Source organism: Lepidochelys olivacea, assembly GCF_965140295.1.
Source record: "Lepidochelys olivacea isolate rLepOli2 genome assembly, chromosome: 6".
In the NCBI taxonomy this organism is placed as follows: domain Eukaryota; kingdom Metazoa; phylum Chordata; order Testudines; family Cheloniidae; genus Lepidochelys; species Lepidochelys olivacea.
The window spans coordinates 82,190,249-82,216,625 of NC_140416.1; the positions used below are offsets into that span (position 1 = coordinate 82,190,249).

A 26,377-nucleotide genomic window follows, 5' to 3' on the forward strand; every position below is an offset into this window, starting at 1 on the left:
AAGCTGACCCAGCCAAACACACTTACACTTGCATCCAAGTAAGAGCACTAATGCACACAGGATGTGTGAAACAAGAGGCAACTGACATTGTACAAACAGAAATTTCTTGAAATAGACACTTCTGTGTGTCAACATAACTGCCAACTGAGAAAAGCAGTAGAGAAGGCAAAGCTCCAATTTATTTCAGTGGAAAACAACAAGTTCTGAAACTTTATCATGTACCCTATTACTTAGGTGGGAATTTCTGGGTTCCTTATTCATATAAATCACCTGGGATAGAAAATCATAAACAGGAGTGCAAAAAGCAGGAAAAAGGGAATCTGTGTGTCCAATATCTTGAGGCATTTTAGAAACAAAAGTAGCTTTAAAAATTGCTTATGGCCAGTTAAGTTTGAATACCTAGTAGTATAGCTAAAGTAAGTAAAAATATTCACAGGAGCATACTGCCCTTGAGATAATTTCTGGACTGACAATCCTGGAGGTGGAGGTCCTCTACTTAACTACAGAAGCAGCAGCAACAGCGTAAGCTGTCCAGCCACTGCCCCACCTGAACTCTGACCTGAACGGAATGCCTCTAGGAATGAAAGGGTAATTTTATTTCCACACCCATGCAATAATTGACCTCTCACAATGAGACCACCAATAAGGGTTCCAATTGGGGTGATAGTTTTTTGACAGGGATACCTGTCTCCCCAAAAACTGAAGTGAAACTGCCAATTTGTTTTACACAGGACAAACGGTTGTTAAATAACTTTTGGTCACTGGGCTACATTTGAAATTGGCCACCTAGAGAATGGCTTTGAATCATCTTAAACAGGACATTCATTTTGTTTTATTACCTGGTGACAAGTCATATACTGAAGTACTTGAGAGTTTCTTCAACAGACCAGGATTACTCAATCTCAGCTCCATGCAAGCATCATCTGTAGCATCAAAACCTCCTCGTTTTTGGTAACGATATTTTGCATTTGCTGATGTTACATCAGCGCCTGATGCTAAGATGTGAAGTCTGAGAATCTCAGAAAGAGTGCAGCTGTCGAGATCCAAATTTTTCAAATTGCAGCCTATAGTTAATAACAGTGAGAAGTTATTTTGCATTGAGACCAATATATACAAAGCAACGTAAAATGTGCTTTTTAAAAAAAAAATACAGAGCAAGATAAAACAGATAAATGAAACAAAAAATGAAACCCACACATACCCTGATGTAACTGGGGCCATGCAGCTGCCAAAGTTGCAACTGCAAACAGTGCAGATTTTGTGGGGTCTGCATCTTCATCCAAAGCCTCTGTTAAATCTTTAAGGAAATAAACACTTTATTCTAGTGCAAATTAAAACTTGGATTTTGGGGGAAGAAAGAAAAGGCCTTTTAAAATAGTGCAAAGACAAAGAAAATGGCTTGACATTCACAGAAACTTCAAGGTATTCAAGACTTAGGCTATGTCTACACTACCATGCTAAGTCGACCTAAGTTATGCAACTCCAGGTACGTGAATAATGTAGCTGGAGTTGATGTAGCTTAGATCGACTTACCTTACTGTTCTCGTTCTGGGTGAAGTACCAGGGTCGAACAGAGAGTGCTCTGCCGTTGATTTAGCAGGTCTTCACTAGACCTGCTAAATTGACCCCTGGTGCATCAATCACTGAAGCATCGATCTGGCAGTAGTGTAGACATAGCTTCAGTTCAACAAACAAGTTAAAATATATGTTGCCTAATGTCCACCTTAGCAGTATGTACACTAAGGACATGCAACATTCACTAAAAGCCGTTCTCACAATGCAGAAGCGACTAAAGTTGCTAAAGCACCGACACTGAGCAAACATGCACGCTGGAGACAGAGGGAAAGGAATGGAATACCAGGAAATACACTTGAAAGAGAAAAAAAATGCACAAATCAAACTATCCTATCCTGCACGTTCCGACAATTTAATCATTATTTCCTTATTACCATTTCGTTTTTTTATGAAGAACTATCCAAAAAAAATGTAACACTTCAGATGCTTGCATCCATCACATTTTTTTTTAAATCTGACTTTTATATAGAAGTTTACACATTCCACACAAATATGATCAGAGTGGTAATCCAATAAAAGCAAGCCAGATGTAAACAAACACTGCACAACAGCAGCAAAAGCAGCTCATCCATGGGGAGGCAAGCTGAATTCCCTCTTCTTAAACAAAGTTTCCTTGGCACTTACAGGTAGTTCTCCAGAGGGTTGACAGAGCTCGGTCAGCCTTGCACACTAGTTCAACAACTTTACCCTATTCAGGTCCAAGTCATTATGAAGTGTTACGGTCACCAAGTTAACAGGCAAAGGAGCTATAGGTCCAAACTGAACAAGACTGCGTAAATAGTGGGTTTACAACTATTAAATAATAACATTCTTGCATCATGATTAATGCTGTCTGAAAGCTTTTATCCAGATATTACAAAGTAGACATCTATCACTTTTCCACATCCACATCTCTTACATAAAACTCCAATTCTGGGGGAAAAAAAACCAAAACTTTTCTTGGGTGTTTTCTCTTGAAGTGTTGCCTGCTTTTCAAATCTAGCATGTTTTAAAAAGTGGAACAAACTGCTCACTGCTACAAACCTGCTTGGCTAGTGTGACAGAGGAGAAGCTGTACAAGAACGTCTAATTCTTCTATGAAAGAGAGACAAGTTGTCTGAACAAGAGCAGCAAGAAATGAAAGTCCAGAGGCTCCAAATGAAAGTTGTAGTAAAAAGTAGTACTATCTGCAGTCCCACAAGGGACGGCCAATTAGAAGAAAAATGGTGTTTTTGCAATAGCCAGCCCTGCAAACTAACTGCAATCTGAAAGTCAAGTTGGATTCTTTCTATTTCACACATCGTCAACAATAATTTAGTTAACTATTCTGCTGATGTAGGAGACCACAAAATCCAGCTCACTTGCTCTTAGCTGTGTTGGCTCTGCATTGCTACCTGGAGTTAAAAATGTAGTTTATTCAGTTACACAATTAGTTTGTTTTATTAAAACAGCATCCAAATGTGCTAGATGCTGTACTAACACCTAGGAGACGAGCCCTGAGACTATAAATACACAGCGCTGTTACTTAAGACAATACCATTTTTAATATACGGTCACCTTGCAGATGAGGACCACATTTTAAAGGACTAAACTGTGACTGACAGTTGCATGGGTGTGCAAGGGTCATAAGACTCTCAGAGTCTTCCTGTTTGTCTTACATCTGTCACATGGGGCCAGGCACACTCACAGTCATAGTTCTTGAGATCAGGTGAGAACAAAGTAGAACAAGTGCCTAAAGCAGGGGCGGGAAAACTTTTTGGCCTGAGGGCCACATCAGGTTTCCAAAATTGTATGAAGGGCCGGTTAGGGGAGGCTGGCTCTCCCGTAAACAGCCAGGCGTGCCCCGGCCCCCTGCCACCCCATCCAACGCCCCCCTCATTCCTGACTGCCTCCCCCGGGACCCTTGCCCCATCCAACCCTTCTGTTCCCCACCCTCTGACCGCCCCAACCCCTATCCACATCCCTGACCCGACCACACCCCCGAACTCCCCTGCCCCCTTACCGTGCCACCCAGAGCACCAGGTCAGGCCGCAGCTCTGCATCTGCACTGCCAAGCCACCCAGAGCGATGCACCAGCAGCACGCTGAGGCTGCGGGGGAGGGGGAACAGCAGGGAGGGGCTGGGGACTAGCCTCCCGGGCCAGGAGCTCAGGGGCCTGGCAGGAGGGTCCCACGGGCCGGATGTGGCCCACGGCCGTAGTTTGCCCACCTCTGGCCAATAGCCAACTCTGGGGAAGCAGGGTGAAGTAGGGCCATGGCTTCCTGTCCCCACTAGTCAGCAAGTTTGGCAGGCCAAATGGGGTATACACACTGAACCCTGCCTCATGAGCAGGGCAATAGCTGCTCTCCTCCTCTACACTAAGAAGCTCTGGGGAGGCACAGTGCCTTCTGGGGCAGTGCTCCTCTGGAATCTCTCATTTCAGTAGCTAGTGCCTTTATAGGTGATTTCCTGATCCCAGTATCTTCTATGAACACACACTCCTGGAAGCTAACAAACCAGAGGGATTTCTCCGTTAGAATGAGGCATTACATTACAGCATAATAAATGCTTAAGTTTATTGTTTTAAAATCGTACACCAAGTACTGATTTTGTCAATAAAAAAAACTTATAGGACCAAAGATGATACAGGAAGATTTTCTTACCTGTAATGCAGGTTTCTGCAATTTGGCATTTGACAATCTGGATCATTGGGATTCTTTCTGTTACAGCAGAAGGAATCTTATTGGCATAGGCGCCAACTCTGTGGGTGCTCTGGGGCTGGAGCACCCACAGGAGAAAAAAAAAAAAAATGGTGGCTGCTAAGCCCCCCCATCAACACCTCTCCCTCCCCTCAGCTGATCACCACCTCCCCCTCCCTCCCAGTCCCTACCCCCTGCCACGGATCAGCTGTTTCCCAGCATGGGGGGAGGGGGTGGGGGGGGGGGAAGGGAAAGAAAAAAAAGAGGAGAGAGGGTGCAGCATGCTCCAGGGAGGAACTGGGCAGGGTAGGGGCGGAGCCTTGGGGGAAGGGAGGGGAAGCACCCCCTGGCAGATTAGAAAAACCTCAGAAAAACCTCCACTAAAAGTTAAAGAGAAAAAAAACGGTTTCTGATCGGGTCGGGGGGGGGGGGGGGACGCTGCAGAGGGAAAGAGTCCTAAAAATTAAAAGCAATGATTCCCACTGGTAAAGTCACAGCTATCCAAAAGTGCTTTGTCAAAATTTAATCCCTAAATTTCACCCTATTCTAAAATTGTGGGTTTGGTTTTGTTTTTTCCTTTAGGAGGGGGAAGGGGAGGGGGAGGGAGAGGGAGAGAGCGCAATACCACATGTAGGTCAATATCCAGTAATAAAACACAACAACAATTGAAAGGAAAATGTGTCAAGTTTGTAATTACTGTGACCTGAACTATTCCCTGATTGTAATTATGCTTTCTCTGCTAAGAACTCTACTTCTTAGAGACCAGAAGTTATTTTGTCTTTCAAGACAGCTTTAAATTTTCTTCATTTGCTCCCCCATTTTAAAATAATTGGGATATGGTCATAACACAGCATTAGCAAATATTAAAGGGACACGGTCAGTTTATGTACAATTCTACTTCTTTCCAATCCGCATCAAAACACAGTGTTAATTTAAACCTCTGTGGTAGAAAAAGATTAAATCAGTCTGATTAGATTTTAAACATTCTCATGCCTGGCCAGATTCTGCAAGCCCTCCCTGTGACTTCAGGAGTGTTCTGTGGGCAGAGAGCATTCCAGGAACAGGCTCATAGTGTTCCCAAACCAGACATACAGCATTGTTCCAGTGCAGGAAAACTCAAAACTGAAACTATTAGAGATAAAGACCTGTATATAGGACTCGTTGACAGCTTAAAATAAGAACTTCCTTTTGATGTTAGCAGTTGCAAGATAATTTTTTAAATGGCCACTGCATGCCTCTCGAAAGATTGCTGCTGCAATCTAAGAGTTGAGCCCAGAGGCACAAGTACCTAAATCATTCTATGAAGTGTCCTCCTAATATAAGGAAATGGTGGCCACTGGACATCCAGGAGTGTGCATGCATAATTAGTACTTACTTTCTTTGAAAGCGAGTACTGAATTTCCAGTTAGAGAATATTATTTGGCTCTCTAATTTTGGAGCGGGGGGGTGGGGGGAAGAAATCAGGCTTGAGTCAAGAACAACTTGCAACTACAGATGAAGGCTCAGGAGAATGTCTATTCTCCTGACCCGCAGGAGAAATATCTAGCATTGCTGAAGGAGCCAGAAAAGAAGGAGACAGAGGGAAACCTTGAAGTTTTCAAAACATATGCAAACTGCTAAATGCCTAGTGTGCTTTGTTGGGTATAACAATGTGAAAAGCTTGCTTTTTAAAGACACCCCCCACCCCCCAACTGCAAACAAAAACAAAAAACCACTTTTATATCTAGCCATACATAATAAAACAAACAATGCTAATATAACCAAGTATATGCAGTTTAGTTTTAAAGTTAATTACATAGGAATTTCAGTTTTTATTAGTAAAGTTAAGGTCTGACCTTTGGTCTCAGCATCAGCTATTTGATCTTTGGCCACTTCCTCTTCCTCTTCAGCCATTGCCTGGAAAATGGCAGTCAGGAAGAAAAAGAGCAATTCACATAGTGGGCCTTCGCTATCATTTCCTGCAAGAGCTTCTTCTAACACTTCTGCGAATAAAATTTAAGAGGTGTCACTTTTGACACAGTGCTGTAAGAGCAAATATGAAGTGAAGAATTAAAAACATTCTTCCATAGGTAATAGTCAAGTAGGTGTACAACAAGTTATTGCATTAGAGGAAAAAATATTTTTAGGGGTTGCTTGAGAAAGTGTTGACAAACAATGCCTATTTAACACATTAATATAAAAGTGTAAGTAATAAATTCAAGAAAATATTTGTAAAACAGCAGACTAAACCCTACTATATTAGAAGTCATGTAAATTTCAGAGCTCCAACCACAAGCTGATTGAGAAAGCTACACTGGAGAGTGGTACAAGAGTTTATTTTAATGTAAACAAATTCTGAAACTTTCATAAATGCACACGAGACATATGGGAGTACAATGTAAATTAAAGCACATCACCAAATGATAACTTGCCTAGACTAACTCCTTCTGGAAACTCATCTTGAAGATCAAAAAGTTCCCCAAATGCATGAAGGAATTCTAAGACCATCAGAGCATCACCAAAGATCTCAGGTGGCAGTCTCGTCTTCACTGGAGTCGGAACTGGAAGTTCCTGCAACACAAAGGAAACAACCCAATATTTCATTGGATTTCAGCAGAATACACAAGTACTTAACAGACACACAATAGTGTGCAATCAAACTTGCAATTGCATATAGTTCAAAGGTAAATCCTTAAATGTATAATTTAGCTAACCTAATGAATCTGAGTGTATTTTAGTCTCTTGTTCTAAACTAAGGTGTGGATCAGAGCTAGTTATTCCAAGAACTCCAATTGCCAGTTTCTCCCCTTCAAATCATTTCCTTCTCAAAGGTTTTAAAGAATCTCAATCTGCAGAATTGTCCATGCCAGCAAAATAAAATAAAATAAAAAAGTGCTCTCAGAATATTCAGTAAGGCTTTACAAAAAATATGACCAATTCCAAATCAGGATGGCCAGGGCCAGTCTAATGAATTAGCAGAAGAAAAATGCTGTTTCCCCCCTTTTTAAAGTAGTTTATGTTTAACAGTACTGTATTTGCTTTTTTTGGGGAGGGGGGGGGAGGGTGGAGAAGAGGAGCGTGGTTGACTGGTCAATTCGTAACTCTGAGGTTCTACTGCAATTGCTTTGTCAATATGGCTGGAGGTGTTTTAGATTGGTTGTCTCTCTTTATGTGGTCAAGATCAAGCCAATCTTTTACAATGATCACATTTGACAACAGCTCAGACTTTTGATTTATGGTTTTAAGTAGAGACATTTGCAAAAATATACAAGATATTTTTTCTAGGTAGGTGGTCAGGGTCAAAAATTAATAAAGAATGGCCCCTCTCCAGGATGCTGGGAGTCCAGAAACAAAGATCAGAAAAATGATGGTTATGTTCATGCTTAAAGTAGTAAAAGCCATTCACAGATAGCTAAGAGATAGTCAGCATTTTATCTGTTCTATGCCAAAGAAAATACACAGCAGCCAAGCAGACCTGGGACCCAACCTGTAAGCCTGAGTTCACAAGTATTTCTGATGCAGACCACTATCTTTTCTCTAAGATAAAAGTCTTGATGTGGTAGAATGTGACTAGAGACACCACTGACAGATCTGTTAATCCCTATTTAACCATGACCTGGTCATCTTTTACCTCAGCTAAGCAACTCCTGTTCTCTTTCTCCCCACATCTCATTTTGCCTTTTCAAGTATATGCAAAAAACACTACTGATCAGATCAGCAAGAGGAAGTTATCACACCATTCTCCTCCGACTTCCTCCCTTTCATAATCAGCTCAACATTTTTCATTCTCACCTTCAGATCCCTGCACAACTCCATACCTTGGTGCATTCTCAGCTTTCATTTCCACTATACCCCTCTCCTTCTATGTTTATACACTTCATTCACATCCTTACTTAACAAACTTTTCTATCTTCCTCCCCCCATGTTTGTAGCCTCTTTCTTGCTTTTGCCTGTATTTGGGACATTCTTTTTTCATTCAGCCCTCCTGCCCCATATCAAGATTAAGCATTATAAAGAAAGTGCATGTAAAGATCAATCACTCACTCAGACTAAGTCTTCTGGTAATCTGATGTACTGTGTATTTTTATTTGTACTGTCTCTAATTTAGAATGTTAGTTCCTTGGGGTAGGAACTCTATTTTTCATACATCATCCAATTTAGTGAGCACCAACACTATGCAACAGATCACCACAAATATCTCAACCAAAAAGGTCTATTAAAAAAAAAAAAAAAAAAAAGAGTGCTGCTCCTCCTTTTCCACCTTCAAAAAGGAAGGACAAAATAGAATGGGAGAAAAAACACAAAGGCAGCCTAAAAGAAGTTGGGTGGTTGGAACCATGAGTCAAGTAAGTTGTACTTCCTCCTGGACTTTGGTGGAGAATGTTCTCCGCTGGAACCATGACCCAGAAACACAGGATACAAAGAGCCAGAAGCAACTCTGGGTCAAATTTTAACGGAGCACTTCAACTCACATTAGCTGCATATGTGTTAATTCTCTAAGGGTAATTTTAGAAGTGCCTCTCAGAGCTTTTTCTGTAGTTGCCAGTTGTTTATCGAAGCCCTGCTATTGGACTGTTCACAACCCAAAGGCCTACAGTTAAATTAAACTCTTGTGAAAGGTGCATGAATTTAGTACGAGGATAGATTTCAGACTTAAGCAAAGGTCTTATTTTCCCAAGCAGAGCAGTGCCTCAAACATCCCAATGTTTGAACAATCTCAGCAGATAGGTCTAGTAAGGATCCACTCAGTCACTCTGTTCTATAAACTCTATTAAGCAGTTGTTCATTTCAAACTGAAGAGAGTCATCATGCATAATCCAGAGACCTGTAATAAGTGGTAGGCAAGAAAACCACAACATCAAAAAGCACTCATAAGACTGGGAATGGATAAATCTAAAGTATCTTGAACACAAGAAGTTCACTTTAACAGCTTAGCACCTTTCTTTGGTAAATTGTTAAAAATGGCAAGAACGCCTACCAAACTGTTGTACCCAGTCTACACAAAATGGCCAGACAAGTTTCTCAAGATTCAATTTTCAGAAAAGCAGAAGTGGCTGGGAGAGTTGTTCCAAAAAGGTTAGCGCACTAGCCTTTTGCATCTGAAGACCTGATTCAAATCTTTACGTTTAAAAAAAAAAAAAAAATTCAGGCCTCCAACCTCATGTATTCATATTACAGAGTCAAACAGTTAGGCACAATTAACAGCTTCTGTTTAAGAAGCTTAGTATTTCAACAGACAAGCTGCTTCAGATCAGGACTGGGGTGCATTAGCAGAGCTGCATAGAGAAATTTGCAAAGCACAAGCATGCACTACCCCAAAAGTTACCCAGCACTTATACCTTAAGGTCATCACATTCCATGTCTTCTCTAGGTTTACTCCACTGTTTTAGGTATTCCAGATACTTTCTTTTTTCTTCACGTAATTTCTCTCTTTCCTGAAATTGAAACCTTCAGAATTAGATATGAAACCAGTTGTATTTTATTACTATACTCTGCTACAGCATAAAAACCTGTAATTGTATTCCAATGAAACTGAGCAAAATAATTACTTGGATAATGGAGTAGAGAGCATGCTTATAAAAATCTGTAGACGACACCAAGCTGGGAGGGATTACAAGCACTTTGAAGGACAGGTTTAAAATTCATAATGACCGTGACAAATTGGAGAACTGATCTGAATTCAACAAGATGAAATTCAATAAAGACAAGTGCAAATCACTACACTTAGGAAGGAAAAAAAAAATCAAATGCACTCCTACAAAATGAGGAATAATTGGCTAGGTGGTAGTATTGCTGAAGAGGATTGGGGGGGGGGGGGGGCAGGGGTTAATAGCGAACCACAAACTGAATACAAGTCATCCATGTGAGGTTGCTGGGGGGGGAGGGGGGGAGAAGGCTAATATAATTCTGGGGTGTAGTAACAGGAGTGTTGTATGTAAGAAACAGGAGGTAATTGTCCTGCTCTACTCAGCACTGGTGAGGCCCCAGCTAGAGTACTGCATCCAATTCTGGGCACTACAATTTAGGAAGGATGGACAAATTAGAAAAAAAAAAAAAAAAAAAAAAAAAAAGAGTTCAGAGGAGAGAAACAAAAATGATAAAAGGTTTAGAAAGCCTGACCTATGAGAAAAGGTTGGGAGGAAAAAAAACACCTGGGCATATTTACTCTTGAGAAAAGAAGACTACGGGGTGATAGTCTATTTTTCCCCTAATATCTAACCTAAATCTCCCTTCCTGCAGATTAAGCCCATTACTTCTTGTTTTGCCTTCAGTGGATATGGAGAACAATTGATCATGGTCCTCTTTATTACTGCACTTAACATTTTGGAAGACTATCTATAAGGGTAGTTAAGCTCTAGAATAAGCTCCTAAGGAAGGTTATGGAGTCCACATCATTGGAAACATTTAAAAACAAGTCGGAAAAACACCTGTCAGGGATGTTCTAGGAGGTTTACTTGGTCCTGCCACAGTGCAGGAGGCTGGACTTGACTTCTTGAGGTCCCTTCCAGCCCTACCTAGATACGATTCTAAATATTTTTGGTAGAACAATAAAGACAGAAACAAGTATGTTTTCATTCTGTACGATAAAGTTACTAAGTGTGCTGTGATATTAACAAATATAACTTTTCACAGTAAGCCCCAGGACCCATTAAGCCCTGGATGGGGGTTCGGGGGCCGAAGGGGGAGGCAGCATTATTTTTGTTATGGAGTCTGCCAAAAAACCCTACAAATATAAATTACAATGATTTGGATGTGAATCTGTGCATATTTATTTAATTGTTTTTCCCTAAAGTTAATTAAGTATTTTAGGGGGGAAAAAAAAAAGTGTCAGTGCAGCCATCAATGAGAGTTGGTGGCCGCACTCTGAAGCCACCAAAAAATTTGTTGCGAGAACCCCTGCTCTAGTCCATGATGATGCTACCCAGGTTGTTGGCTGATAGTAGCCTTACAGGGCCTCTTACCCACATCAGGCTTGCAAAGTCCATCCACCCCCAAACATGTATTTGGAAAAGTGGCTAGCCACTACCTTGAGGTGGGCTCCCCTTGCTACTGAAGCTCACTGGTATGCCCTAGCCACCTATCCTCCTGGAGAAACTCCCCTCCTGCCCAGCTGTGAGCTTCACCTTTTTCCATGCCTCCCTTCTCCAGACAGAGCATGTTCTGCAGGTACGTGTAATTGGCACTGCCCCAGTGCATGAAATGTTCATTAACCTTTCTATCCGTGGGATGAGGGTTCATCCCATCATCAGACATACATGTAATGAAATTGCATTACCTTTTCTTTTTCTATCTTGAGTCTCTCTTTCTCTTCTTTCTTCTTCATCCTTTCTTCTTCCACAATCTTTTTCAGCTCCTCTCTCTTTTTCTCCTTATCTTCTCTCTCTTTTTTCTTGGCTTCTATAGCATGTGCCTTCTCTCTCTTTAATTTAGCTTTTTCAAAAGCTGTGCAGAAAAAAAGGATATCAATCTAAACTATTTTACTTTTACAAAAAGTTAAATTGATATAACTGCTTTAAATAGGTAGACTGATAACTACCAAGTGAAAAGATTTTAATTGTTGTGATGATTAAATTGTTTCTATGCCAACCAGTAAGAATATAAGGCAGAAGCTCAAGTGTTTCAAACATCAGAATCTTAGAACTTCGCTTTGCAATATTTCTATCTCTGGCTGACAAGAACTCCATCTTTTCTGCTAGTCCTAGTTGATAAAAATTTGGATTGGGAGTAGAGCAAATACACAAGGAGGACATATTAGGTTAAATGCTTTGATTACAGCAACACAAGTGATAATACATGACTGGGGAAAGAAAGTGTGTCACGTTAAGGGGTATTATAGTCAATGGAGTTATCACTTGCTTAAGCACCAAGGACTGACTTAGAAGTGGAGATTAAAGAACAAAATGACAGGAGTCATTATTTCTATAGCAAGCAGGGACTGAAAACTGAAAAATAACCTTTTTAAAAGTCTATAGTTTTTCCTATCTAATTTTGATCATCCACTAGCAGGTTTCTACATTTAGCTGGTTTCATAGAGTACATATTGCCAGTTGGCTCTCATTTGGAAATCCAGAGCAATATTGCTTATGCCCTTATTGTCTTACTTGTATTGAAAAGACTGAATTTCCAACACAATTCTTTTTTTAACTTTTAATTCTTCATTAACAATTGCTTAGTACAGAAGTGGGCAAACTCCGGCCCATGGGCCACATCCGGCCCATGGGCCCCTCCTGCCTGGCTCCTGAGCTCCTGACCTGGGAGGCTAGCTCCCAGCCCCTCCCTCACCATCTCCCCTCCCCTGCAGCCTCAGTGCAATGATCTGGGTGGCCAGCCAGCGCAGCTGCAGAGCCACGGCCTGACCCAGTGCTCTGGGCAGCGCAGCTGTAGCGTCGCCAGCCACCGGTGCTCCAGGCAGTGTGGTAAGGGGGGCAGGGAGTAGGGGAGGGGAGTTGGATAGAGGGCAGGGGAGTTTGGGGGTGTGATCAGGAGTCGGGGATATGGATAGGGGTCGGGGCGGTCAGGAGGCAGGGAACAGGGGGGTTGGACGGGTCAGGGATTCCATACGGGCAGTCAAAAATGAGGCTGGGGGATTGGATGGCGCAGCAGGGGGCAGGCGCAGGGCCACGCCTGGCTGTTTGGGGACAAAGTGTCCCCTAACCGGCCCTCCATACAATTTTGGAAACCTGATGTGGCCCTCAAGCCAAAAAAGTTTGCCCGTCCCCAGCTTGGTATAAAGGAGATACTAAGCATTATAGATGTCAATATTTCATCAGGGAAGTTGTAACTGCTGACAAGTAAATCAGCTTATTATTGGTATTTATCCAAGAGTTCTGAAGGAACTCAAATGTGAAATTGCAGAACTACTAACTGTAGTCTGTTAACTATCATTTAAATCAGCTTCTGTACCAGATGACCGGAGGATAGCTAATGTGATGCCAATTTTTAAAAAGGGCTGCAGAGGTGATCCCAGCAACTACAGGCCTGTAAGCCTGACTCAGTACCGGGAAAACTGGTTGAAACTATAATAAAGAAAAATATTGTCAGACATATAGATGAACATAATTTGTTGAGGAAGAGTCAACATGGTTTTAGTAAAGGGAAATCATGCTTCACCAATCCACTAGAATTCGTTGAGGGGGTCAACAAGCACATGGACCAAGGGGATCCAGTGAATATAGTGTACTTAGATTTTCAGAAAGCCTTTGACAAGGTCCCTCACCAAAGGCTCTTACGCAAAATAAGCTGCCATGGGATAAGAGGAAAGATGGATTGGTGACGGGTTAAAAGATAGGAAACAAAGGGTAGGTATAAATGGTCAGTTTTCAGAACGGAGAGAGGTAAACAGTGGTGTCCCCCCAGGGGTCTGTTCTGGGACCAGTCTTATTCATAAGTGATCTGGAAAAAGGGGTAAACAGTGAGGTGGCAAAATTTGCAGATGATACAAAACTACTGAAGATAGTTAAGACCCAGGCAGACAGCAAAAAGCTACAAAAGTATCTCTCAAAATTGGAGGACTGGGCAACAAAATGGCAGATGAAATTCAATGTTGATAAATGCAAAGTAATGTACATTGGAAAGCATAATCCCAACTAGACATATAAAATGATGGGGTCTAAATTAGCGGTTACCACTCAAGAAAGATCTTGGAGTCATTCTGGATAGTTCTTTGAAAACATCCTCTCAGTGTGGATGTATTCCTTGACTTTAACAAAGCTTTTGATACGGTCTTCCACAGTATTCTTGCCAGCAAGTTAAAGTAGTATGGGCTGGATGAATGGACTGTAAGGTGGACAGAAAGCTGGCTAGATTGTTGAGCTCAACAGGTAGTGATCAATGGCTCCATGTCTTGTTGGGAGCCGGTATCAAGCAAGTACCCCAAGGGTCCGTCCTGGGGCGGGTTTGGTTCAATATCTTCATAAATGATCTGGAGGATGTTGTGGATTGCACCCTCAGCAAGTTTGCAGATGACACTAAATTGGGAAGAGTGGTAGATACACTGGAGGGTAGGGATAGGATACAGAAGGACCTAGAAAAATTAGAGGATTGGGCCAAAAGAAATCTGATGAGGTTCAACAAGGACAAGTGCAGAGTCCTGAACTTAGGATGGAAGAATCCCAGGCACTGCTACAGACTAGGGACCGAGCGGCTAAGCAGCTGTTCTGCAGAACGAGACCTAGAGGTTACAATGGATAAGAAGCTGGATATGAGTCAGCATGCAGAGAAGGCCTACAGCATTTTGGGCTGTATAAGTAGGAGCACTGCCAGCTAATCAAGGGACATGATCATTCCCCTCCATTCAGTATTGGTGAGGCCTCACCTAGATTACTGTGTTCAGTTTTGGACCCCACACTACTGGAAGGATGTGGAAAAATTGGAAAAAGAGTCCAGTGGAGGGCAACAAAAATGATTAGGGGGATGGAGCACATGATTTATGAGGAGAGGCGGAGGGAACTGGGATTATTTAGTCTGCAGAAGAGAAGAATGAGGGGGGATTTGATAGCTGCTTTCAACTACCTGAAAGGAGGTTCCAAAGAGGATGGACCTAGGCTGTTCTCAGTGGTAGCAGATGACAGAACAAGGAGTAATGGTCTCAAGTTGCAATGGGGGAGGTTTCGGTTGGATATTAGGAAAAACTTTTTCACTAGGAGGGTGGTGAAACACTGAAATGGATTACCAAGGGAGGTGGACTCTTTCCGTAAACGTTTTCAAGGTCAGGCTTGACAAAGTCCTGGCTGGGATAATTTAGTTGAGGATTGGTCCTGCTTTGAGCAGGCGGTTGACTAGATGACCTCCTGAGGTCCCTTCCAACCTGGATATTCTATGATTCTATGTGCAGCGGCAGTCAAAAAAGCTAACAGAATGCTCGGAATAATTAAGAAAGGGATAGATAATAGGACAGAAAATATCATGTTGCCTTTATATAAATCCATGGTACTCCCACATCTTGAATACTGTGTGCAGATGTGGTTGCCCCATCTCAAAAAAAGATATATTGGAATTGGAAAAGGTTCAGAAAAGGGCAACAAAAATTATTAGGGATATGGAACGGCTTCCATATGAGGAGAGATTAATAAGACTGGGACTTTTCAGCTTGGAAAAGAGACGGCTAAGGGGAGATATGACTGAGATCTACAAAATCATGACTGGTGTCGAGAAAGTAGATAAGGAAGTGTTGTTTACTCCTTCTCATAACACAAGAACTAGGGGTCACCAAATTAAATTAATAGGCAACAGGTTTAAAACAAATAAAAGGAAGTATTTCTTCACACAATGCACAACTCCTTGCCAGAGGATGCTGTGAAGGCCAAGACCACAACAGGGTTTAAAAAAAGAACTAAATTCATGGAGGATAGGTCCATCAATGGCTATCAGCCAGGATGGACAGGAATAGTGTCCCTAGCCTGTGTTTGCCAGAAGCTGGGAATGAGCGACAGGTGACAGATCACTTGATGATTACCTGTTCCTTTCATTCCCTCTGGGGCACTTGGCACTGGCCACTGTCCAAAGACAGGATACTGGGCTAGATGGACCTTTGGTTTGACCGAGTAGGGCCATTCTTATGTGCTTTATGTAATGATTTCCGTCGTTATATGGTTCAGAATACTTTTTGTTTAAAATGTGTTGGGGTTTGTTTTTTTTAAAATAAACGTCTCTTTATAGAGGAGAACATATTCATTCAATTACTTGCTTTAATGTGTTCGTAATCCCAATATGAAGTTACAATACTTGTGAATAATGTGTTTTAAATCAGGTTGTAGGGCAGTGATTAGCAAAATGAACACACAAAACTAGTGTAATACACATGCATAAAATGTGCACATTCTATTTTTGTGTGTGTTAAAAATGATTATTGTAAGGTCATTAGCTATTTTGAAGCCAAACCCCATATTGCAGTGGCCATGTTCTAGTCAGGCCCATGGAACCCAAAGGCTGACATATATACAGTTTCCATGGTAATACATGCCATGTCACTTATCAAAATACCAACTGTTCCCAAATTCAGTCTGGAGCTAGAAGCTGTACCAAAAGGATTTCGGTTGCTCTGATTCAATGGGATGATGGAAGGATAGAGTTAAACTATGACATTCTGAATAGCCTGATACAAGACCAAATTGTAGCCAATCCTGTACATCAGCACAAAGTAGTAACTGGGCCTACCTAAGGTGCCCCTTTATTCCCTTGTGTCTTACTGCCACTTCCAGTATGCAGAAGTACCTGGCTCTGCAGAGCCTTCATGTCCACTCCCTTGCACAGGTGGGCCCTTACTCCTCAAGTCCTAATATCCTTCCAGACTTCTCAAAGGGCAGTGCAACAACATTCTGCCCCTTACCTGAGCAAATCGGACAATCTCGCCCAAAGGGCGGAAATCTTTTATATTTTCTCAGAAAGGATAAGTATAGTTAAAGGATAAGAAATGGAAATTCCCCAAGGCACTGAACAGATGCCAACCCCCAACCCTGCAGTCCTTAAACACTGATTTCGAAAGTGAGTGAGTTTGACTGAAAAGGGACTGTAGGCCTTTAAATTCCTTGTCTACACAAGAAAGCTGCACTGGTTTAATTTAAATAGTTTTAAAAACTGGTGTAAAGGCTGTATGAACACTAGTTTAAACCAGGCTTGTTTTGGTCTAGCTAAACCAATTCCTTCTCACCTTAAAACTAAACCAAATAAGCCTCTCAAACTGAAAAAAAAAGAAAAAAAAGAAAAAAAAAAAAAGAGTATCCATACAAAGGTTTGCACTGATTTCACAAAAATAGTTTGAAATCACACCGGAACAATTTTGTCATGTAAGCAAGCTCCAAGTCTCTGTGAAATGACATGTCCAGGATTATTAAAGTGTCTGGTTAGCTTTTGGTAAGACTTCTTGTAGATTTAGATAGGGGTTCGTGTTCATTTTTGGTTAAACTTCTGAAGTAGTCTTTCATATAGTTCTTCCTTCTAATCAGAGATTGATTATCTCTCTCTCTCTCTGTGTATATCAATCAATCATCTGGATTTACAAGTCCATGGTTTTGTACATACTGAGCCTATAGCACTTATATTAGACTTAAAAATAAAAACGTGTTTGGTGAATTTCCCTCACATTTTGTCTGCTACTTAACTTTACAGAAGAGAGCAGTATAATTTGACTGCCTGTGATACAATACTACTATAATATAATAGAGGCATCAGGGAGACAACCTCAAGCATTGAAACAAGTCATTAAAATTTTCATTTTAAAAAGGCAGATACCCAAAATGCCATTATTACAGTAAGCTCTTGGGTCTACAGGAACTGATGTTAACAATCACAGGAGGGCTGAACTTACCCATGGCCTGCATTTCTTCTTTTTGTTTCTGGAGTCTTGCCCTTTCCTTTGCCACTTTACTTCTATTTCCTGGAGTATTTTGTTTACTAGCAATCTTGTCCTGGAAAAAGAACACAGCAACTATGTGGGAAAATATATTGCAGTTCATCACATTCTTTCAAGAGCTATATAAACAAAGAACAACTGTAGCTTTACTTCACACTGAAGCACACTGCTCCTCAGGCATTTGTCTAATAATGGAAAGACCAGGAAGATTCTCTGCAGTTTAATAATTAATAAATTTAGAGTTCTAGGTTGTGCTAGAATCCTGTGTAATTAGGGACACGTTATATAGTTTTCATTTTGGTTGCAAGCGAAGGTAGTTTTAGTGTGCAAGTCACCAACTGCACCCTACAGTAGACGTACTGGAAAGCTAATTTTCTGCTACCTTTCTGGATGGTAGAACCCTCTCACATGCATTTATCTATACTCCTTTTTCCACCACCTGTTGAAATTAAAAGGTTAAATATCATGCTTGCGCTCTGTTTGTGTCCCCAAATGTAAGACAAGATCTACTTTATGCCAGATATACAATTCATTTTCAAGACCGAAGTAGTTCAGTTTTTGTGATTACTTACACGACTAATAGATATCCTCTTTGGAGGCCTCCCTCGCCTTTTGTTTGCGGTACTGAAGATAAATGTAGGTGGGTCATCAGAGAAGAAGTAGGAGAAATCTTTTTCTGCTATCTTGTATTTTGCAAGTGACATTGCCTTAATACGGGAATATGAAAGTATAGATATTTGTTATGAAGTTACCTAATTAGGAAACCATGCTTTCAGAAAGACAATGAAAGTAACTAGATGAATATTTGTTAGCTCAAAGGGAAAAAAAAAAAATTCTCTTCTACAATGGTTCAAATGCAGAATCAATCCAGCAAAAATACAGAGACAGATTAATAAGAGATTGAGATCTCAAACTATCTTGCAGCTCCCACCGAATGTAATGGGAATAGTGCACGTATGCCTGAAGGCAGAACTTGGCCGCAACATAATGTACATGCAGACTTTAAAATTACAATTTCATTTTGAACTAACTTAACACAAACGTGTGTTTCTCTTACGTCTCTGTCAAGACTGGAATTCAGAGAGGAGAGTCTAACCCTCACTCTGGTCCCTTTACACCACACAAAAGGGCTTGAGCAGTGTAAAAAGGCTCTAAAACCCATGTGTGTCCAGGAGAAGATTCACCCAGCACTGGCACAGCGGAAGACAGCAGTTGGGCTATCTTCCAAGGACCTCTTGCAAGTAAAGGCATGTGTGGGGCTAGAAGGAGTGTATCCAGAGTGGGATCAGCACAGCACTGCAGAGATTCTGGGCCGTGCTACAGGAAGGAAAAAGGGCAGGCTAGAAAGTTGCCATAACTTAGACAGCCTTTGGTGCCTAAATTACATGGCGGGCCCCTTCAGCCATGGCAGAGCACAAGATTGGAAGGTGGCCTTAACCCCCTGTCCTCTGTAGTGTGAATTCCATGTTCCACATCTAAGAGACGCAGCACAGAATCTCACCGCAAACCTTTAGAGTTCTGAGTTTTACCAGTTCCTGGCTTTGGTCCCCCTGCCCAAGGTGATGGGGCTTGGGTGGGCTCAGGCTTCAGGCTCCCCTCCTGGGGTCATATTTGTTGTCAGAAGGGGTCACGGTGCAATGAAGTTTGAGAACCCCTGATCTAGGGCCTGATCCAAGGCCCACTGAGGTCAGTTGGACCCCTGCACACACATAGGTCTCATTAATGTTACAGATTTAGGGTTTGTCTTTACTACATAATTAACTAGAGCTGTAACTTGGAGTTTTGCTCCTAATCCACACATTCAAATCTGTAGCTCAAATTAAGGGGTGCTTTAAACTTGAGCTAGTTGGTCTCCCAGGGAGGGTGGATTGAAACTAGAGTGCTGCTGACAGAGGTAATTAAACTGCTCCATCCCCAGTGCATAAATTACAACAGGTCATCAACTGTTAAAAAATCAGTCTGCTAATCTAAACATACTGCATAGTTTGAGAGTTGTTTCAGTGTAGTCGCTCTCAGGCCCTGTCTACACTGGCGAGTTTCTGAGCAGGAACGCAGCTTTCTGTGCTGTAATTGCCAAGATGTACACACTGCCAAGCCACTTAGAGCGCACAAACTGCGCAGCTATAGCACGCTACAAAAAAACAAACAAAACAAACCCACCACAAATCACCCTGACGAGAGGCATAGAGCTTTCTGCGCTAGGGCTACAGTGCCAATGTAGACTCCATGGCAATTACAGTGCTGCGACTGGCCTCCGGGAGGTGTCCATGCATGTTCTCACCTGTCTGGTCATAGGTTTGAACTCTACTGCCCGGCCCTCAGGTGACCAGTTCTCATCCCCATTGTCTGTACATTCCTTTGCAAATTTGAAAGTCCTCTTCCTGTTTGCTCGGTGATGTGTGCAATGGTCTCAGTACATCTTCCCAGGTGGCCATGCCTGCTCCATGCACCAGGCAATCCCCCGGTTGGAACAATGCCAAACTGCTGGACCTCATCAGTAGTTGGGGAGAGGAGGCAGTGCAGTCCCAGCTGCACTCCAGCCATATGAATTATGATACCTACGGACAGATTTCATGATGCATGATAAAAAAGGGGCCACGACTGGGACACACTGCAGTGTAGGATAAAAGTGAAGGAGCTGCAGAACGCCTACCACAAGGTGCGGGGGGCAAACTGCTGCTACGGTGCTGCGCCCACAAGCTCCTGATTCTACAAAGAGCTGGACATGATACTTGCTGGCGACCCCACCTCCACTGCGAAGGCCTCTGTGGATAGTCCGCTGGCTCACGTGCCAGTCGAAAGTGGACCAAGCCAGGAGGAGGAAATCTTGGATGAAGAGGGGGAGGGAGAATCAGAGGCAGAGGATGAATCAGAGGCCAGAGATGCATGCAGTCAGGAGCTCTTTCCTACCCTGGAGGACCCCAGCCAGTCACAGCAGTCAGATCTTGGCGAGCCCCAGAAAACTCTCGTGGAGATCATAGAATATCAGGGTTGGAAGGGACCTCAGGAGGTCATCTAGTCCAACCCCCTGCTCAAAGCAGGACCTAATCTCCAACTAAATCATCCCAGCCAGGGCTTTATCAAGCCTGGCCTTAAAAACCACTAAGGATGGAGATTCCACCATCTCCCTAGGTAACCCATTCTAGTGCTTCACCACCCTCCTAGTGAAAAACTTTTTCCTAATATCCAACCGAAACCTCCCCCATTGCAACTTGAGACCATTACTCCTTGTTCTGTCATCTGCTACCACTGAGAACAGCCTAGGTCCATCCTCTTTGGAACCTCCTTTCAGGTAGTTGAAAGCAGCTATCAAATCCCCCCTCATTCTTCTCTTCCGCAGACTAAACATCCCCAGTTCCCTCAGCCTCTCCCAATAACTCATGTGTTCCAGTCCCCTAATCATTTTTGTTGCCCTCCGCTGGACTCTTTCCAATTTTTCCACATCCTTCTTGTAGTGTGGGGCTGAAAACTGGACACAGTACTCCAGATGAGGCCTCACCAGTGTCGAATAGAGGGGAACGATCACGTCCCTCGATCTGCTGGCAATGCCCCTACTTATACATCCCAAAATCCATTGGCCTTCTTGGCAACAAGGTCACACTGTTGACTCATATCCAGCTTCTCATCCACTGTAACCTCTAGGTCCTTTTCTGCAGAACTGCTGCCAAGCCATTCGGTCCCTAGTCTGTAGTGGTGCATGGCATTCTTCCATCCTAAGTGCAGGACTCTGCACTTGTCCTTGTTGAACCTCATCAGATTTCTTTTGGCCCAATCCTCCAATTTGTCTAGGTCACTCTGTATCCTATCCCTACCCTCCAGCTTATCTACCTCTCCTCCCAGTTTAGTGTCATCTGCAAACTTGCTGAGGGTGCAATCCACACCATCCTCCAGATCATGTATGAAGATATTGAACAAAACCGACCCCAGGACCGACCCTTGGGGCACTCCACTTGATACCGGCTGCCAACTAGACATGGAGCCATTGATCACTACCCGTTGAGCCCGATGATCTAGCCAGCTTTCTATCCACCGTATGGTCCATTCATCCAGCCCATACTTCTTTAACTTGCTGGCAACAATACTGTGGGAGACCATATCAAAAGCTTTGCTAAAGTCAAGGAACACCACATCCACCGCTTTCCCCTCATCCACAGAACCAGTTATCATAGAAGGCAATTAGATTAGTCAGGAATGACTTGCCCTTGGTGAATCCATGCTGACTGTTCCTGATCACTTTCCTCTCCTCTAAGTGCTTCAGAATTGATTCCTTGAGGACCTGCTCCATGATTTTTCCAGGGACTGAGGTGAGGCTGACTGACCTGTAGTTCCCAGGATCCTCCTCCTTTCCTTTTTTAAAAGATGGGCACTACATTAGCCTTTTTCTAGTCGTCCGGGACTTCCCCCAATCGCCATGAGTTTTCAAAGATAACGGCCAATGGCTCTGCAATCACATCCACCAACTCCTTTAGCACTCTCGGATGCAACGCATCCGGCCCCATGGACTTGTGCATGTCCAGCTTTTCTAAATAGTCCCAAACCACTTCTTTCTCCACAGAGGGCTGGTCACCTTCTCTCCATGCAGTGCTGCCCAGTGCAGTAGTCTGGGAGCTGACCTTGTTCGTGAAGACAGAGGCAAAAAAAAGCATTGAGTACATTAGCTTTTTCCACATCCTCTGTCACTACGTTGCCTCCCTCATTCAGTAAGGGGCCCACACTTTCCTGGACTTTCTTCTTGTTGCTAACATGCCTGAAGAAACCCTTCTTGTTACTCTGAACATCTCTTGCTAGCTGCAACTCCAGGTGTGATTTGGCCTTCCTGATATCACTCCTGCATCCCCGAGCAATATTTTTATACTCATCCCTGGTCATTTGTACCATCTTCCACTTCTTGGAAGCTTCTTTTTTGTATTTAAGATCAGCAAGGATTTCACTGTTAAGCCAAGCTGGTCGCCTGCCATATTTACTATTCTTTCTACACATCGGGATGGTTTTCCCTGTTACCTCAATAAGGATTCTTTAAAATACAGCCAGCTCTCCTGGACTCCTTTCCCCCTCACGTTATTCTCCCAGGGGATCTTGCCCATCAGTTCCCTGAGGGAGTCAAAGTCTGCTTTTCTGAATTCTAGGGTCCATATTCTGCTGCTTTCCTTTCTTCCTTGTGTCAGGATCCTGAACTCGACCATCTCATGGTCACTGCCTCCTAGGTTCCCATCCACTTTAGCTTCCCCTACTAATTTTTCCCAGTTTGTGAGCAGCAGGTCAAGAAGAGCTCTGCCCCTAGTTGGTTCCTCCAGCACTTGCACCAGGAAATTGTCCCCTACCCTTTCCAAAAACTTCCTGGATTGTCTGTGCACCGCTGTATTGCTCTCCCAGCAAATATCAGGGTGATTGAAGTCTCCCATGAGAACCAGAGCGTGCGATCTAGTAACTTCTGCGAGTTGCCGGAAGAAAGCCTTGTCCACCGCATCCCCCTGGTCCGGTGGTCTATAGTAGATTCCCACCACGACATCACCCTTGTTGCTCACACTTCTAAACTTAATCCAGAGACTCTTAGGTTTTTCTGCAGTTTCATATTTGAGCTCTGAGCAGTCATACTGATCTCTTACATACAGTGCAACTCCCCCATTTTCTGCCCTGCCTGTCCTTCCTGAACAGCTTATATCCATCCATGACAGTACTCCAGTCATGTGAGTTATCCCATCAAGTCTCTGTTATTCCAATCACATCAAAATTCCTTGACTGTGCCAGGACTTCCAGTTCTCCCTGCTTGTTTCCCAGGCTTTGTGCATTTGTGTATAGGCACTTGAGATAACTCGCTGCTCGCCTCTCTTTCTCAGTATGAGGCAGGAGCCCTCCCTTCTCACGTGCTCCTGCTTCCTCCCGGTATCCCACTTCCCCACTTACCTCAGGGCTTTGGTCTCCTTCCCCCGGTGAACCTAGTTTAAAGCCCTCCTCACTAAGTTAGCCAGCCTGCTTGCAAAGATGCTCTTCCCTCTCTTTGTTAGGTGGAGCCCATCTCTGCCTTGCACTCCTCCTTCTTGGAGCACCATCCCATGGTCAAAGAATCCAAAGCCTTCTCTCCGACACCACCTGCATAGCCATTCGTTGACTTCCACAATTCGACGGTCTCTACCCAGGCCTTTTCCTTCCACGGGGAGGATGGACGAGATACTGGGCAATCCGCTACTGCAGGTTCTTCGACAGAGCTGCTTTGTTTATTGCCCCATTAAGGGTAACTTTCCTGTGCCACTTTGCTGTCACAGGAAGGGTGGGGAGCAGGGGAGACACCATTGCTGCACACAGGCAAGCCACACAGGGCCCGTGCAAAAGCCACAGGCTTGGAGAAAACCCTCCCTTGATTCCCTGCTCACCCTCAGCAGCGAGGTATCTTCCATAATGATCACATCCTGTGGAGAAGTATGGGGACAGGAATGATTATCAGGCCCTCCTGCAGTGCTGGCTCTCCACAGGAGCCATGTGCCCATTGTTCAGCAGGGTCCCAGAAGAGTGATTTACTCTGCCCCTGCAGCTACTCACCATTTTGGCAGTAGTGTAGCTTGTGTGCTTGCCTGGGGTCAGCCAGTTAGCGACAAGTGTGTGAATAGCGGCGGTGTTTTAAAGCACTGAATCAGTGTTGTCCGTGTTGCAAACAATACTTCTTCTGTAAAATGTTGCATTTAAAACTTCACAGAGATGACCTTGGGAGCCCAGCTTCCCTCTTTGTTATCAGCGGCGAAACAGCTGTGCAGAATTAGAAAGCGGCCCAAAAGAACGAAGGAGGACTTTCTCCGTGAGGTTATGATGCACTCCGCCGCCGAGAAACAGGAACTGAAGGAGTGGCGGGGCAGCGAAAGGAGAATGCAGCACACCAGAAAGAGGCCACAGAGCGGCTCTAAACTTTATGGAGCACTAAGTGGACACACACTCCAGGGGATACTAGCACTGCAAACCAAGCAGCTCCACGCCTGCCCTCCCCTGCAGCTGCTGTTGCTTCCCATGCCCCCACCCCCAACTCACTGTTATCAACCTCTCGGCTCCACTCTCTTCCTGCAGCATTCTAGTCCTCGCAGTCCAGCACTGTGGACTCCCACTGCCCACTTCACTCAACACCCATCCCTCTGCAGTTTGGCCCCTACTGAAGTACAGCACCAGCTGCATTGTACTCCAAAGGAGAAGGCTGGGTATGATCCCTGGACAGTCACAGATCTGTAGCCATCTCAGAACCCCTCCTCCTCTTGAGACCTTCCCTTTTCCCCCCATCCCCCTTCCTGCTGATGTATGTTTTTGTTTGACTCTCTCCTCTGGTTGTTGTCTTTTAATAAAACAATTGTGTTGGTTTGAAAGCAATCTTTATTCTATAAGTGAAAGCAAATAGAGCACTGAAAGCAACAGACAATGTTAAGCCCCCTTCTTGCCTCATATGCACCAATCACGTCCTAGCACTACAAGCACTGCAATCCCAAGCACAGCAACAAATATTGGGGCTTTCACCTTCAAATTGCTCCCTCAAGGCATCCCTGATTCTTATGGACCCACACTGTGCCCCTCTAACAGCTCTGGTCTCTGGCTGTTCAAACTCAGCCTACAGGTGCTGAGCCTCTGCAGTCTAGCCCTGGGTGAAGCTTTCACCCTTCCCCTCACAAATATTATGGAGGATACAGCACGCAGCTATAAGCACAGGAACAGTGTCATCGGCAAAGTTCAGCTTCCCATACAGGCATCGCCAGCGGTCTTTTAAACAGCCACATGCACACTCAACAGTCATTCTGCACTTGCTCAGCCTGTTGTTGAACTGCTCCTTGCTGCTGTCAAGTTGCCTCGTGTATGGCTTCATAAGCCACAGCATTAAGGGGTAGGCGGGGTCTCCCAGGATCACAATGGGCATTTCGATTTCCCCTACAGTGATCGTCTGGTCCAGGAAGAAACTCTCCGCTTGCAACTTCTTGAACAGGCCAGTGTTCTGAAAGATGAGTGCGTCACGCACCTTTCCGGACCAGCCTGCGTAAATGTCTCTGAAATGCCCACGGTGATCCACAAGTGCCTGGAGAACCATTGAGAAATACCCCTTGCGATTAATGTACTCGGTGGCTAGGTGGTCTGGTGCCAGAACTGGAATGCACCCCTCCACAGTTAGGGAAGCCCATTTGTGCAAAGCCATCCACAATGTCACGCATGTTGCCCAAAGTCATGGTCTTTCAGAGCAGGATGCGATTAATGGCACTGCACACTTCTGTCAACATGAGTCCGGAGTGGGAAAGTTGACCATTGAACTGTTTAGCAACTGATCGGTAGCAGTCTGAAGCAGCCAGCTTCTACAGTGCAATCGGCATGCATTTCTCCGGTGACAGGGCATCTCTCATTCTTGTGTCCTTGCGCCGCAGGGCTGGGGCAAGCTCACCACACAGTCCCATGAATGTGGTTTTCCTCATGCAAAAGTTCTGCAGCCACTGCTCGTCATCCCAGACATGCATCACAATGTGATTCCCATCACTCAGTGCTTGTTTCCTGAGCTCAAAAGCAGCGTTCCGCTGTGGTCAGCGCCTCCATGAATGCCACAAGCAATCTTGTGTCGTAGCTACTACGCGTGGCAAGATCAATGTCAAACTCCTGTTGCCTTTGTAATTTAAGGTCAGAGTGTTGGTCAGAGCGAGCAGCATACTGGTCAGCAGTTTGGGATCCATTCCTGCAGATCGAAGAGGCAGGGTGCGCAGTATACAAACAGTTGAAAGATGGAGCCAAATGTGGACAGAAGCACAGGGATTGCTGGGATCCAAAGCAGTGCATAATTGGGTATTCGGACAGGACCCAGGATGCC

General features: G+C 43.7%; 1 protein-coding gene across 1 annotated transcript in view; it reads right to left on the bottom strand.

Moving 5' to 3' along the window:
• BAZ1A (bromodomain adjacent to zinc finger domain 1A) overlaps positions 1 to 26,377 on the bottom strand; it is a 115,505-nt gene that overhangs the window by 39,912 nt on the left and 49,216 nt on the right. Inside the window, exons 6-14 of the mRNA XM_084631997.1 lie at positions 18,135 to 18,269; positions 17,518 to 17,617; positions 11,488 to 11,654; positions 9,551 to 9,646; positions 6,644 to 6,782; positions 6,068 to 6,214; positions 4,197 to 4,253; positions 1,202 to 1,297; positions 840 to 1,064 (exon numbers count right to left, since the gene is read on the bottom strand). Coding sequence (XP_084488123.1) covers positions 840 to 1,064; positions 1,202 to 1,297; positions 4,197 to 4,253; positions 6,068 to 6,214; positions 6,644 to 6,782; positions 9,551 to 9,646; positions 11,488 to 11,654; positions 17,518 to 17,617; positions 18,135 to 18,269 — 1,162 coding nt within the window. The remainder of the gene's footprint in view (positions 1 to 839; positions 1,065 to 1,201; positions 1,298 to 4,196; positions 4,254 to 6,067; positions 6,215 to 6,643; positions 6,783 to 9,550; positions 9,647 to 11,487; positions 11,655 to 17,517; positions 17,618 to 18,134; positions 18,270 to 26,377) is intronic.